Here is a 16,223-nt window from a genome sequence, read left to right on the forward strand (position 1 = left end):
TGAGGCCATTACCTCTTGTCCTATCACTTGTTACTTGGTTAAAGAGACTCATCCCCAGCTCTCTGCAACCTCCTTTCAGGTAGTTGTAGACGGCAATGAGGTCTCCCCTCAGCCTCCTCTTCTCCAGACTAAACAACCCCAGTTCCCTCAGCCGCTCCTCGTACGACATGTGCTCCAGACCCTTCACCAGCTTCGTTGCCCTTCTCTGGACACCCTCGAGTAATTCAATGTCCTTTTTGTAGTGAGGGGCCCAAAACTGAACACAGTAATCGAGGTGCGGCCTCACCAGTGCCGAGTACAGGGGTAAGATCACTTCCCTGTCCCTGCTGGCCACGCTATTTCTGACACAAATGTTCTGATACAAGTAAGTTCAATTCAAAGGAATTCAGGAGAACTATAAAACCTCTCCACTGGCAATATCCACTCTACAAGGTCTGATTATCATTACAAATACAGCATCTTACCTTTGGGTAGCTGTGTTGCTTTCACATTTAATTCTGATCATGTAAACCCACAGTAGTCTGTACAGAGATTCCAGTGCAACTCGAGCCATTTTTGGGTCCTTATTCTAGACAAATATGTAATGTAAGAATAAACTTCAGGCACAAATTAGAAAGGAAGTTCTACACTTAATGGATGTTAAAGTTCAAGTTTTCCTAATGACACTACAAAAAGATAGAGCCTCACAGCTGCCCAGTACCCCATTCCTGTAGCTGCAGGACACTTATGCATCTGACCTACCTCTCCTGGTATTACTTAAGTTGTTGAAAAACCCAAGTATCAAGTTAGTTAAATTAGATACAATTTAAAACCTCTATTTGAAAACCACCTCAACTTGACTCTGAAGAGAAAACCTCATCTTCAGTCAATTCTGTCAGTCCAAAAGCTGTTGACCTATGAAGGAGACCTGGTATGAAGAACACAGCAGATAAATAAATGTACTGCATATATTAAAAAGTGAAAGGACAAAAATCTGTGGATGCTTAGGCTGACCTAATTAACATGGCATCTGGGATCAGTTGGACTGAAGTGGATTATCTGTCTGGATTGCTGTTTATTTTTGGAAACTTTTGAACTAGTACAAGATTGGCTTTGGGTCTCTTTCGTCATATGCAGTTTTCTGTTTCCGTGGCAGTTTTAAGGGCTTCTGAGTAGGGTGCAAGTATATGCAGTCCTATCAGATGGTGTCCCACATGCTGGGCCATCCGTTGGGTTAAACTCTGAAGGAGTCCAGTACACTTTGACCCGACATAAGTTTTGCCTGGCCCACAGTGCAAATCTCCATGGCAGAGCTGAATTTTTGTCTGCAAATATTGAGTCACAGATCAAAGACTGTGGTTTGACTGAAAAACCTGAGATCAATGCCATCAATAATTTTTGACGTGTATTGGTCTAGGGCCTGCAAAATGGAAGGAACACAACTTGCTAAAGATACAGGATATGGCTCCAAATTCCAGTGTGGCATCAGTCAAAACCTTAGACTTAGAACACTGTCCTTGGGTTGCAATTTCCATTGACAACACATTTTATAAATAAAGCTTTATATGCAACAGAAAATTGAAAATCCTTTTTGTTTATTATAACAGCATACAATGGCTGTAGCACATGATAGAATAATTAGTAAAAGGAATGCCAAAGTATATGTGGTCTATTAAGCTTTGCAGGATTTTAAAATCATAACGTTTGTTACAATTAATTTGTTTAATAACCTGTTTACTTTCAATCCATTTTTCATCACATATCATCATGTCAGTCCTTGTAAATTTCAGTCCTAAGAATTTGATTTCTTCAACAGGTGATGGAGTATGTTTAGCAAAGTTTATTATTACCCCAAAGCTTTCAAGAAAACAGAGGACACTGTGGCTAAATGAGTTAAGGTAACAAGAGCTTGTGCGGCAGAGGAGGAAGTCATCCCTATAAGCAAAAGTCCACATATTCCAGCCACAAAATAGTTCAGCTGTGAGGGCAGCCAAGAGATGGAGAAGAAAAAGGCTGAGACCGATATATCATTGGAGCTTTCTGAAAATAGTAGACTAGTTTTCCATCAGAAACAGCAACCTGCATAGCAGAAGCAGGATTTAGAGGAAGATGCTAAAAAGCCTGAGAAACATCCAAGCAAATCATGGGCATGTCCACAGGCGAGATCTGTGCAAGTGCATGGTGGTTGGGTGCCCAGTGCTTTGGACAGCACATAGCATGTCTCCCTTTGGAAAACTGAGAGAAGTCTACCACCAATTGAGCCTCTTCAGTATTTTGAGGATTTTTGTCAACAAGCAAAACCCAACCAGTAATCCTATTAGGACAATGAGTATTTGGCCTAATACATTTGACATCTTCTTCACTTTCTCAACAGGAGATACTGGCACTGGATGTGGTTCCTTTACCACTGCTGGCTGTGCCCAACTCACTGTTGGTGCTGAAAAATTTGTCAAAGTTGATGTGGGCCTTTTGAACATTCAAGCAGTTGGAAACAGAGCTCTGCCAGGACCTGCTCTGTTTCTTGACTAATAAGTGCTGCTGGCTTTTGTTGTTGTTGCTCTTCTAGAAATTTCTATTTCAATGCCTCTGCCTCTTCTGTGATTGGTGGAGGAGCCACGGGCCTGCCAGGAGTGAGACCCATTTTCTTTAATTCCTCCTTTTCTGTTTTCCAATAATATGGTGTTAGGTCTGGCCCACTCAGGCTGAAAAGATATTGTGTTGGTACCCATGGATTCATTCCTGAGATAGGCACTGTTTGACCCATTCTTTGTAAAGTAAGTTCTGCACTCTCAGCTCAAATTGTACTGGAGCTTTCTCCTTGTCCCATGTGGTTTGGAGATAAGGAACTGTTGCTCCCACTGAAAATTTTGCCTCTAAATGAAACACAGTGTTTTGACTCACTCGTTTATAGAATTCCTGTCTTGAAGAGTTTTTTGTAAATAAAGTTTTGTTAATGATAAATGTTCCATTTCAAAACCACGATACTTATTAACTTTTACACTGCTTTCAACAGGATAGTATGAAATGCCCTTTGGCTAGGATCAAATATTTCCATACCCTGGCAGGAGTCTCCTTTATTAATTCAAGAGAAAAGTTTGCTTCTGTAAAATCAGAGATTTGCCAGTTTATATTAAAATCAGAAATATGATTAGAATATAAACCTTTTAGCTTTTCCAGTGTATGCTTGACCTTAATGGTTTTGGGAAAGAGACTGTGCTCTATGGGGTGTGGAGGCTCTTGAGAAACCTGATCCACTATGTGGTTCACGGGAGCCCACACAAGATTGTGGAGTCCCATACACTGTCCTGGTGTGCACAACTCTCCTTCTAATGGAAGTTATTTCTCCTTCTTCTTGATCTAGCTCTTCTTCTACCTGTATGAGTTTGGTTTGGGCTCTGAGGTGCCACTTGGACTGGTAAAGTGATTGCTTCAATGGTTGGGGCATCTCTTCCTCTGGACTGAAGAGTGGTCACCCGTGTTCTTAATTTAGCCATGTATTCAACTACATCACCCCAAAACTAAAGACTGAATGTGCCACCACATTAACCTATGAGCCCTATGAATCGAAGTATACGTCAATCAATTATAGGTGGCGAGGTGAATTCCAATTTGATTTTCAACTGGTAAGGTAGGAGCAACTTTACTTATATTTTCTTTAATGGTTTCAAATAATTTGTCAGGATTTCCCTAATTTTCAGAAAAATCTATATTCCCAGATTAGTAATGATAACTAGCATATGTGTATTGAACAGTATGTGCTGGCCAGGAACCACAGCAGATTGCAGTGGGCAGTTAAGTCTTAAACTTCAAAGGTCTAACAAATAGTAAAGGAGTAAGAATAGATACATGGAGGAAACAAAACAGTTTAGGGTTTTTTAATGCAACTTAACGGAGTGAAACAGTTAGTGGAATCAGCATCCTGCAACTAGTTCCATTCTGATTAATAACAAGTGCTTTGTTTGAGAATGCCTTTTGTGAAAAAAAGCGAGTTAATATTGGGTCGGTTTTGGTATGTCACTCAAGCTTATAACAATCTTCCCTGTTTCACAGCTGTTTGACTCAGGCTTGGTTTGAGTTAAGAGAAACAGCAGAAATTCAAACTAGGCACAAGAATACTTTTTTGTTATTGAAAAAATCTGTACAGCTAAAGAATTTGTACATTCAGGAATAAAATTATGTGTGGAATCAGATAATAGCAATAATCCAGCATGTTTAACTAAAATGGATTTGCAACAGATCAATAGTGCATGCTGAAGTTTTAATATTAAATTATATTAAATTAAATTATTATAAATTAAATAATAAACCATATTAAAACCAGAAGATACTAACCTTGAGATTGGATAGGCAGTTGTTGAGGAAAATATGCCATCTGTTTAAAAAGAACTGCTTCTGACTGACACAAAGCAGGCATGTTACCAAAGGGTACAACGCCTAAACAGGAAATGGATGTCGATACCATATTATTTGCATGTCTACACAACATAAAATTAACTTAATAGAGCTACTGTAAACTTGAAGTTCTAACTCCTCCATTTTGTGCAATACATGTTAGCCAACATAAACACATTGTTAAGTAGTACAGTTTAAAAGGAACCTTTCTCTAAAGCTGTTACAGATATGTTTTACGGATGAACTAAAAGCAACCAAATGCCTACTTATAGAAGTATAATAAATCCAAAGATGGGCCACAATTTTACAGACTCACAGGGCTAAGTTCTGTCAGTTAACTGAGAAATGATAGCATGGAAATAACTAAACTTTATTATAATAACAACAGGACCCACAGAGACTGTTGGGACTTGTGAATACTCAGATGCCTATTACTCTCCAAAATCTGCAGTCACAATATGTTCTGAGAGACATGTCAAACACACTAAAGAATTGAGTTGAAGTACAGGCGATGCTTGGATCCAATGGTCATTACAACTTGCAAATTGAAAAATAAAAAGAAGGAACGCAGAGCACAGAAGTTCAAACACTGGAACTTGGTCTCTTTGTCAGCACTTACTTTGACACTCATCTTGTAAATGTTATACTAAAAAAAGCGCTAAAATGCACCTATTAATTTTGAAATTGACTTTGCTATTTCAGCAAGACATTTCTGTTTCAGTTGTCATGCTAATATACCCAATCAGGACTTTAAAGTTACTAGTCAAAAATAAGGTAACTTTATATCTTAAAGACCAATGATTCCCAAAACTAACCCTAAAATTCTAACTTCAGACACAGCTCAAAGTATAAACACACCATAAACCCCAACTTCTGTTCCTGTAGTATACAACATAAATTGTCTATAGCTAGGTTAGACCTAGTCTCTTGAGCAAATAGCAAATGTACATTAATTTGTATTTTTATAATCTTCATGTCCAAAATACATATGGGAGAAGATAACTCAAGTCTTCTCAAGTAAGACTTTCTTACCGTACTAACATTAAGAATGTAACAGTTGAGTACTTGACAGGATCACAGAACTTAGTAATATCCCAAGAGTGTTACAACCCATCCTAAGGAAGAGCCTTAGGAGGGAAGATACAAACCATCTCCTGGAGTTTCCTAATGATTTCTGTTCACTATCAAGAGAACCTCAATAACTAGCTCATGCGAGATACTTTCAGATAGAAAATGAGGCAAGATGAATGCCCCCATCCTGCCTGTACCGTGAGTGCACTGACTCACAAAACACTGATCCTTGGAAAGGAAGGTCCTCTTCAGACTCTAAAGAGTGTGCTTTCTTCCTGGAAGCCTGGAAATATGCACTGCAGCTATTTCTGCCAACTGTTTGCCTTTCCCCTCCTCCTCCTCCTCACAATGTTTGTATTTCTAATCACACCCTCACAAGAATCTCTTCTATTTTGTCACTTTTAACTATGTAGCCTCCAGTGTGGTATGTGTAGACAAGCAATCAAACGCAAAGCCCCAGCTGTGCAATGCTTTCTCAAGCACGTAGTATTGACTTTGGCAAGTACAGCCACCAGTTTGGGGAAGCTCTATTTAGTGTAAAAACTGTACAGCAAAGCTTTTACCCTGCTGCATTTTCAACAATGTTTCATTAACTCAGCGCAGTGGAACAGAGCGACACCAACACAAGCAGAGTGAAATCAGAAATCCAGCCCAAGACTCCCACTAATTCAAACTGGATCAGGACTGCATCCCAGGGGATGCTCTGACTGGCACTGGTGAAACTGGTGCCCTGGGACTGGTGTAACTTGGCAGACAGCTCAAGGACACTCCTGCAGTCCTCCCAGCAGATTCTCTACCACTAGTGACCAGCATTTGCTGAGACTGCTGGGAACAGGGAAGTCTTTTTGACTTTCTCACAGAATGAGGGAGGACAAACGACAACTTTCTTTACTTAAAAGGTTCAAGACTTCAAAACGGATTAGCTAACGCTGCATTGCTGACATGCGCTGACCCAGTTGGAGAGACAGACTGCTTAAGGCAGCCAGCATCAAACTGACTCAGATCCTCATTTAATTCAGATCAACTCATGCTTCCAAAAATACACTGTAGTGCCACTGTTCATCTCACAAGAAAAAAATTAAATAGGGAGCTGCACAGTAGCCAAGTTACGGATTTAAAAGGGCATGTGTTATACATTTTTTTGTTCCTACAATGTATTATTTAAGCCCCGTGAAAGAGTTGTTCCCACATGCCTCATTTGTTCTCGCTTGACAAGAAGTGAACTCTATTCTTTCTCCTCTCTTCCTAATGTTTACACATAACAAGTATGAGAAAACCTAACCATTTAATAATCACAGAACCAGAAGCTGAAAACATCTGTTTGATTCAGATTGATTTAGATCATATTCTGAGTAAAATAAACATGGCTATTTCTGCAAACACAATAACCTTCCCTGCAAATAGAAATGTATTGGTTATAAAGCCAAACGCAGAAAAAAGTTTTGCAATTTCCCAAGAGTCTTGCTCAGAGATATCTCTGACAAAGAAATTTAGCCTCTGCTTCTTAGGGTTACTAACCAATGAGTGCTTCTTTCGTGAGGAAAGTTCAAGTGTTGTATCATACAGGCTTTCAACAAAGTTCCTCAGACAGGGGACATTCACTTCATTTTTAACAGCCTGAAAGAAAATGTCATGTTAATAAAACACTATTTCACAAGCTGTTTTATCTAATTTAAAGAAATTATGCAAACAACCTGAAAAATAAACTCACAGCAGCTACGGGGACAAGAATTTCAACAAACAGTCCTGCCAGTGCATGCTTGATATCTTTGTCTTTAACTTCAAGGAAATAATGTGCACATTCCTAAAACAAAACAAAAGAAACTTCAGTTGCATATCAGCTGGAATAAAGACCTCTAAATGTTTGCTGAATGCACATCAAGTGTCAGGGACTATTTTTATCTTGCAAATCCCACAGAAAACATCTGTCTATTAACTTCTAAATCTGCATTTTGCAGCAAGTACAAAGCAAGACTTAAGTCAAGATCAAGAATCTGTTAACTCTAACCATGATAATACACAAAGTCTCCACTGATGCCAGCTGAGCCCGGTGGTGTTTTGGGGATGGAAAGGGAGTTGGACTCAGGGGTGGACCTCATGCCTTCTCCTTCAGAAGCAGGAGCAAGAGCCCACATGGACTGTTTTACACAATGCTCTGAGAGGCCAGAAAAGGAACATACTTCTCTGGTAAGACACTCAAGGCAAGGAACAATCTTACTGTAAATATTTTGGGATAAACTTCACTGCTAGGATCCATTGCAGATTAAGTCAATATAGAACTGTGCTTTGTGAGGGAAGAGACCTGTGGTGAAAACCACCAGAATTTCCAGCCTGCAATTGGGGACTGAGAGAGAAAGTAAAAATGTACTTTTGTCCTAAATATGCAGTGAACTACTATCCACACAGCTGTGCTGCTCAGGAAGTGAGGGAGGGGAGATAAGCATCCACCCACTCGTGTGTTTCTGTACAACTTCTCTAAGGACAACAAATCATGTTGTTCCAGTTATTTCTTCCTCTCTGGGTCCACGGCCCAAACAGCCACTGACTTTACAAGGAAGGTCCCCACTGACATTTTTTCTTCCACATGCATGCAGAGCAGTTTACACTTTAGACCATGCATAATCTTTCCTGGCTGCAATCAGGATTCTACACCACATGACTTCAGTCACTCCAGCCATTTCTGCCGCACAGCTGAGGCCCCTATGTAAAGGCAGTAGCCTTCCTGAGCTGCTTCTGCACTCCATGGTGGAAGACAGGCTTTTTTGGAGCTCAGTCCTGAGATTACCTCACCCTCTGAAAGTGCCTTTCTTTACTAGAGGAGCTGGTATGACAGAGTTTATAGCTGAAGCACTGCATGTAGATAGTCAAACTAACAAATGAATCACCACAAAAATCAAACTGTATTTCACCAAATTGAGTAAAACTGGTTTTCCTACATACACAGTGCATCTTATGATGCATTGTAGCATATATAAGAACTAATTTCCTGATGAGATACTGTAGTCAGGGAAGGTAGAGATCATTTGCACCCAAATTTTGAGTTCCACTATATGGGAGCTTTACCACTGATTTCAACAGCAGTGAACACTGGAATGCAGCAGTGCCATGCCATAAAGCTGTGCCACAGTCATTCACTTATATTAGCCATGTGCACTGAACACACACTGCTTTGATATCTTGCCAGATCTGGATAACTTACATTAAGTCAACACATACTAAGATGTGTTCATATAATGAAGCATAAGGTAAGAAGAAAAATGAGCTGTTTCTGTGTTGTTAAATTTGTTGTTAAATATGGTTTAAAACACTTGGCAAAACTGAAATAGAATGTGCTTCCTGGTCAGGACTTAGAGAAATGGCTCTGTATGCCTGTACGCCTGTGTATTTGTATTCCAATGTCAAATCCTTACTTACGGGCATCTAACATCGATTTTTTACTCCACTGACATCATCAATAAGCAGATCTTTACATGGAGGTTTATATAAAACATGTATTTTACTGGATGAGTGGCTACAAACCAGGTAGCCATGAGGGTGATTCCAACAGGGAAACAGGGAAATGAAAAGATTAAACTAAATAAACCTGTTCATGGGAACAGAACCCATTGTACAGGACCAGCAAGAATGTGGACTTTTAAAATGTTTAAACATAAAGTGTTTTCTTTCCTTTTAGAAAATGATGCAATTATTAATTTAAAGTATTCATGATAGTCAATCTATGCTCTGTACTAGTTGCTCTCAAACTGGTTGGGTACAGAATGTACCCTACAGGAAGGGGGGTGAAGGTGTGGTGGAAGCAAACAACACATCCAAGGAAAACTCCAACCAACTTTTGCCTCAATTCTTTGTCTCTTCCTCTGTGTTCTTCTCCATCAGAAGTTCTTCTGCTCTCTGGCAATCATGTCAATGGTGGAAGATTCACTTTGGAGGCAGTGAGCAGCTAGGGAGACATAACTAGGCAGGGACACTGGGCAAGGAACAGCTGTGGGATGGCAGGGTGGAAGGTCTGGGGTCTACAGAACAAAAATTCTTTTTGTTGGAGGGCAAGATGTAGGGACTAGGGGTATATGGCTGATGAAAAGTTGGTATGGAATGACGCACTCCAGAGATTGGAGACTGGAGCGCTGAGGTTCAGAACAAGCAGAAAGTAGCTGCACATACATTTATGTGGGAATGTCACATGGAAAATCTCCTGGAGTATTACAGGAAAGATAAAGGGGAGTCCATTCTAAAAGGTCTGGGTACTACAGTTATATACTTAAGAATTTTACCTGCATAAACTGAAGAGAAGCTTCAAAGTCCTCCACAGGATACATCTTAATGCGAAAGAATTTCATTCCCATTATAAGACTGATAATGCTTTGAACTACATATGGGCTTTGTTCTTTATGCCGTAACTCTTTTAACTCTGCCATAAATTTCTTCTTTACAGCAGGAAATCTATGAATTCACATTGGTTAGTTACAAAAAAGTACACATTAATATTTGAAATGTATTGTGAGGCGTATAAACAGGGAAAAACCTAAAGAAAATTCAACTTTGGTTGTAAAATACCATTTCAGTCAGTATGCGAATAGATTTCTTTTTGTTTAGTTTTCCTTCACTTCTGATAAACTCAGAAAACGAATTGTACAGCCTGATCTTAGTCCCTTTAGATAACCACATCTTTCAACTTATTTTCTTACCATGCCCCACTTTTAGAAAAGAGCTAATATCATTAGAATAACCCCCTCACATGTTTTTCAAAAATCCAAGATGAAAGATAGTTTTCTTGCAAGTACATGCAATGTTTTCAAAAGAATGCTTAAATGATAACCATGAAAATATTCAGATAAGCTGTTCCTCCATTCAGGTTTTTTCTAATAGCCATTACAGTAACACTTAAGCATTAACTACAACAACTTGCAATGGTGGGGTCTGTGACCATTTTTAATCTCCCCCATGAATCTACTGGAGGTCTCTTTTGAGACACACTGTCCATAAAAATAACATACAAAAAGACCAACAGGACCTCCTGTCTTTTTTGAGACAAAATGAAAAGAAAGTAATTTTCATGGGCAGGTGTAGCACATAACAACCTTTTGTTATCGCCTCTGACAGAGAGCAGAGGAGAGTTGAAAGAAATAGATTGGCATCTTAGCAATGCCCTTCAGAATTGGAGAAGAAAAGCAGTATTTATGGAAAATGGGTATGTTTTGACAGTCAGCTTGAAGCTTTGGATCCAGATGTCACTTCCTCTTTTGCCTTTAACCCAGGCCATTTAGAAGCCCAGGTAAGGCCTTGAAGTCTGTGAAAGTTATATGATTTCCAGGAACTCAAACTGTTTTGGCTATATCAAGCTAAATTGACTTGTTTTGTAGAGCAGACTCACCCGCGGCAATACCAACAAGTCTGGAGACAGAGACCACTGTGTTGAGGCAGTAGATTTCACCCTCTGCTTAGTTTGTGGTGTAAGTTATGATGAGATGTTATATCGGGTACATGAGTTTCTGAATCTGTCTGCTTCCAGATTCAGAATTTAGGGCCTGATCCACAAAGTGTTTTATGTCATCTGCTTTAAGAAGTGCAGGACAAAGGAATTCAGAAGCAGTTGCATTAAGTTCTGAACTGAAATAACTGCAGAGAGACTTAAAAATGTTGCTATGCTGGAGGATAGCAATTTTTAGGTTTGCCCAGCTAAAGAAAAAATAGCATACAGAAAAAAAAAAAATTAAAAGAGCTGTCTTCAGCACTTTAGGCTTTCCACAGACGTCATTGCTGAGATAAGAAAAATAATGCTGCTGTAGTCGAGTTGAATTTATTCAGTATCACCAGACTAGATGCAGAAAGCCCGTGATTCCCTAGAGTTCTGTGCTCTAGAATACCTGAATGAATAGAAGGCCAATGAGCAGAAACGATTTATTCCTACACTATCTTTTAAGAAAGTGAGAAAATCAGAATATTCACATGCTAAGCAAGCAGAACTCAGATTTATGGGGTAAATATGATATTCAATTTTGCTTACTTTGCTTGAGCTAGAACACCTATTACTTCTGCATACAAATCTGCAACAATGTGCATATTTCCAGTGTTAGGACCAAGGTACCTAGCAAGAGACAAGAAAGAATTATTGGCTGAGAAAGCATACTGCTTAAACTGCTACTACTAAAAAATTAAGAAAGTAATATTTTTCACAGAATTTGTCTATGAAAAAAAGCCTTACCCTTCCTTGTACTTAAAGTGCTTGAAAGCCAAGTTAATAACATCATGTACCAAACCATCTATTACAGGATGAAGTGGAATCTGAAAACACAAAATAAAACATAATGAGCACACTTATACTACACTTCAAGCTGCATACCTTAGTGCTAATATTACTCATGGGTATCTTCCATACAGAAATATGGTACCAGCTGAAACAGCATCTAGCTAACGAAACAGCTGAAATGAGCCCGCTATTAAAGTGTATGTAGTACTGAAGAGAAATACTTTAGCTCCAAAGACTTGGCAAAGTTGAGTCTGTATGAGCACAGAATACTATGCATCCTACAGGTGCAAGAAAGACAGCAATGAACAAGCATGCAGGATGTATCTCGTGTTTTTAAACTCTTAAAAATGGAAATCGAAAGAAGGTTCCTAAAATTCATTTGTATTGGGAATTTTCATCATGTATTAGTTAATGGATAATTTAAGAACTCCATACCTGTTTCAAAACTTCTATTAATACTAAAGAAAAAATAAAATCAATAGCCAGATCTCTTCTCTCCATTAAATAGTCCCTCTGCTGTTCATCACTGCAAAATCAAACCAGGAAACACAATATTTACATGTGTCATAATTCATATTATATGCCTTAATTATACAAATACAGATAACATGGGATTGTATTCTATTTTTTAAACTGCAGTTCATCATTTCAGAAAGTAATGCACTGATACGCTCTTAAAATCTGAGATAAATAGACCATATCTAACTTGTTACTTTCACTTTCTTTCAAATGTTTAAATGTCACTCTCCATTTCCTCCCACTTTTTTTCCAGTTTAAGATCAACACAAAGCTTTTTCAAAAAATAACCCAAAACAAAAACAAGAAAACTTTTGGATTCTATATTCTAACAAATGGATTTAATTTCAATTTCCTTGCTGATGGTACCATTTAGACAGTTCTCAATTACACTTTGGAGGCAAATGTAATAGATTATTTTGTGCTATCAAATTGATATTTAGACTTGTGATATATTTTGAAAAATGCATTAAAAGTACCAATGGAGAATTCATAACCAAACTACATTCTCTTTTAAAAACTGTTCCAGTGTTACTTTTTTAACTTTAGCATCATTTGTCAAATGTTTAAATGCATTCCTTGTGCAGAACAACATAGAGGAATAAATGTCTCAGGTGAGTATCTTGCAATACAAATACCAAAAATATCCATTTGGATCACCTGATCACAGTTTCAAAATGTACTGAAAAGATAACATGAAATATACAATACTTTTTGTAAAATTATACATTAAAGGGACAGTTCTGCAGTCTGTTTGAAGCAGTTACCACTGACTTCAGTGAGATTTTTGTTTGCATAAATTCAGCACAAATAAATATTAAGAGCTTTAGTGATTTCAAATGTGCTTATAACAAAACATGCATTTAAGAGTTCTGCTTGATCAGTGATGAAATAAATTATTTGCATTTTGGTTTTCTTGGTTTCACATTAACTGGAGAAAGGACTGGTTATATGCTTGTTCTGTAACACTATCAATTGACAGAGTGGCCTTGGTTCACTGCTAAACTGACTTTCAACTAGATTTTGGGTGGAGTTCCTGAAGACATCTATGTATGAGCAGGGGGTCCTGGAACAGGTTGAGAGAAAGAGGCACTTCAAGGCAAGGATTTATCTCATCCAAAAGCAGACATCTAATTGATGAATCATGCCTTCATATTGCCTACTTCTACTGACATAGAGAGTCTGGAAGATTCAGGTTCATGTCTACCTTGATATCTAAAACTAACACCTACCCCTTCATCCCAGCAACTACTGCCTTCAGTAGTTACTGGATTATAATGTAATCCTAATTTGAAGAACTGCCTATGCATTTCCAAACACCAGATCTGCCAGTGTTGATTCTCCTGCTGCTTTATTAGAGTGTGTAAATGTACTATCAAAGTATTCAGAAAAAATCAGAAGTTTGAAGAATATACCTGTACCAAACCATCAGATCTCAATATAAACCAAGATCAGTCTGCTGCTTTATCACTGAAGAACTACTGATACCGTATGAGAGCTCAATATATTTGTTTTGGGGTCTTTATTTTTGTTTGCTTGTTTGTTTTAAGAGCTAAATCAATATTGCTAAAGCTCTATGACTGATTCACGATTTTTTGGATTGAGGATAGGTGTATGTGAAATTTCTATGACTAAGCAGAACACTGTATATAAAGTCCTTTCAAGTGTCATGGAATTATTGCCTGGTCACATGAGTAACGAAGACAGACACAGTTTATACAAACCACTATTGAAATGACATGACAACATCCAAAGCATCAGTAAGAAACAGTGTTTGAGCTATCAGGAGCATAATTTTGAAGATACAATTACTTTATCCATCTAGAAGCTGAGAGGAGAGTTCCAGGAACAAGTAAAAAAAGATGACAACAACTTTCAAGCAACTGTAACCTCACAAAAGCTGATGGGTGAAATGTAATACATTTTACCTTAGAATCTGTCAATAACGTATGCATGCATATTCAAAATCATACCTTTTGGATTTAGTGCTTGTTCTTGGTCTGTACTCATGAGATTCATCTTCTATGCCATTCTGTCTTTTATACCAATCAAACAAAGTGCGCAGGATAGAGGGTAGGCAATATTCTGAAAGTGAGCTCATTGAGCTTATTACCTATGGGAAAAATACAACAAATCAACAAAGGAACGGGTGTCCAAGCTTCCCCTCCTCCTTAAAAAACAAGTACTAATTCAATGGTTAGTCTCGTTATTTCTTGTTTTCATTGAATTTTTGAGATCAACGGTGCAAGCAATGACTTGATATTCTGCATTTCCTGTTGAAATGTAAGAAGAAATACAATAATGGGCTGTATGTCAATAGTGTCTTTCCACTGATGGTACTAAAATGCATTAAATATGTGTATCACATCTTACAACACACCAGAAAACTATCTAGTTCTTCAAGCAGTTTACATTTATTTGTTTTACAATGTTGATTTGAGTTTGAGCACATTATAAGGAAAGAAAAAGTGATGAATCAGAGGTACTGTCTTCATGGGTTGTATCTGACTGCTGGATGCCCCTCCTGAAACTCAGAATGTATTGAGAAACTGAACATGCAGATGCATGCATCTCACTATTAGGTTCACACACCTGATAACTTAGACATCTCTTTATATATAGGAAAACATTTACAGTTTCCTGTGTCTTTGCACAAATAAATAAAACAGTTTAAAATCATTCCTTAAAATTTCCTGATTAAACAGCTCTAGCAGCATACCGGAAAAGAATATTACTGCTCACTCAGTATAAACTGTGCCACTAATTACAGAAATGTTACCGAACATGTTACTACCAAACTATGATTTAAACTTCTTATTATAGGAAACCATAAAGCTGCAAAATAATGAAAAGATCAAAAGCTAGGGTGAAAAAAAATGCCATTGTTATACAAGAGGATTATATATGTATTGCAACTGAATGTTCACAGCTACAGCATTTACATACATTCTAATAAACTAGAGAACAACTACTTAAAATAGGAATAAATTACTGATCTGGAGATTTGTGACCGCCTCAAGATCAAGCAAGGCTTGATCCTGCGAAGTGCTGAGTAGCAGGAGCAAAATGCTGAAGTTATGTACTTCATGTCAAGTACACTGATTGTGTCATTAACTCTGTCAGGTTTATCCACCTGCTTAAATTTAAACCAGCACGTTTCAGTGCTTGTGGAACAACAGTAGAGTTTAATGTCTCATGTAAGACCAAGCTTGTGTGAACTATGTGACTAAGACAACAGCAAAACTGGGAGACTGAGGACCTTACATACAATTCCCAAACATTACTAAAGCCTTAAATAAGAACTTTAGTGGATGACAGTTAGTTTAGATCAGTAACTCTGACCTCTTTTGCAATTTTTCAGCCTCAGAATTCGACTAATTCACAGTGATATTGTGGTCTAAAGTTAATGAGACACTTTGAGGATAAAGTATTATTGTTCTGTTATTATGGCCTAAAATTAAACATGGAGCATTAGAAAACTGTAACAACTGTCCCTGTAAAAATGAAAGTTCCTATAACAGTTCTATTTTAGGGAAGCTTTCAATCCAGTCTTTCCAACATATTTTATGACCTGAAATACGAAACAAGTTGCTGTGGAAGATGGCATGAAGGCACTGCTTGCAGCAGTGACAGGAAGCCTTTCATGAAGAATTACTACAGCAGCCCAGGCTCAATTATACCAAAGTCTTCATGCATAAGACTTCAGATAAATACTTAGAAGGCATGAATCACCTAGGGTCAGTGCAAACTATTCACTACCAACTCAGGATGCTTAGACATTTCAATTGCTTCTCTGTTGTCTTCCAAAAGTTTTTCTGAAGCTGGCATTAACACTGGTTGTTAATTATGAGAGGCAGTGAAAAAGCATTTGATGGGGAAAACTAGAATAGAATCACAGAACTACAGAATTTTGGGGTTGGAAGGGACCTTTAAAGGTCATGTAGTCCAACCTCCTGCCATGAGCAGGGACAACTAGATCAGGTTGCTCACAGCCCTGTCCAACCTGACCTTGAACATT

General features: G+C 38.0%; 1 protein-coding gene across 5 annotated transcripts in view; it reads right to left on the reverse strand.

Moving 5' to 3' along the window:
• Positions 1-16,223, reverse strand: part of FRY (FRY microtubule binding protein) — a 217,630-nt gene that overhangs the window by 106,005 nt on the left and 95,402 nt on the right. For all 5 annotated transcript variants that reach the window (XM_074859862.1, XM_074859864.1, XM_074859861.1 and 2 more), the window contains 9 exons: positions 14,179-14,318; positions 12,125-12,215; positions 11,645-11,724; positions 11,447-11,527; positions 9,714-9,882; positions 7,154-7,246; positions 6,961-7,059; positions 4,312-4,413; positions 465-568 (listed from right to left, as the gene is read on the reverse strand). In XM_074859862.1, the coding sequence (XP_074715963.1) occupies positions 465-568; positions 4,312-4,413; positions 6,961-7,059; positions 7,154-7,246; positions 9,714-9,882; positions 11,447-11,527; positions 11,645-11,724; positions 12,125-12,215; positions 14,179-14,318 (959 nt within the window). The remainder of the gene's footprint in view (positions 1-464; positions 569-4,311; positions 4,414-6,960; positions 7,060-7,153; positions 7,247-9,713; positions 9,883-11,446; positions 11,528-11,644; positions 11,725-12,124; positions 12,216-14,178; positions 14,319-16,223) is intronic.

Source organism: Strix uralensis, chromosome 2 (assembly GCF_047716275.1).
Source record: "Strix uralensis isolate ZFMK-TIS-50842 chromosome 2, bStrUra1, whole genome shotgun sequence".
NCBI lineage: Eukaryota > Metazoa > Chordata > Aves > Strigiformes > Strigidae > Strix > Strix uralensis.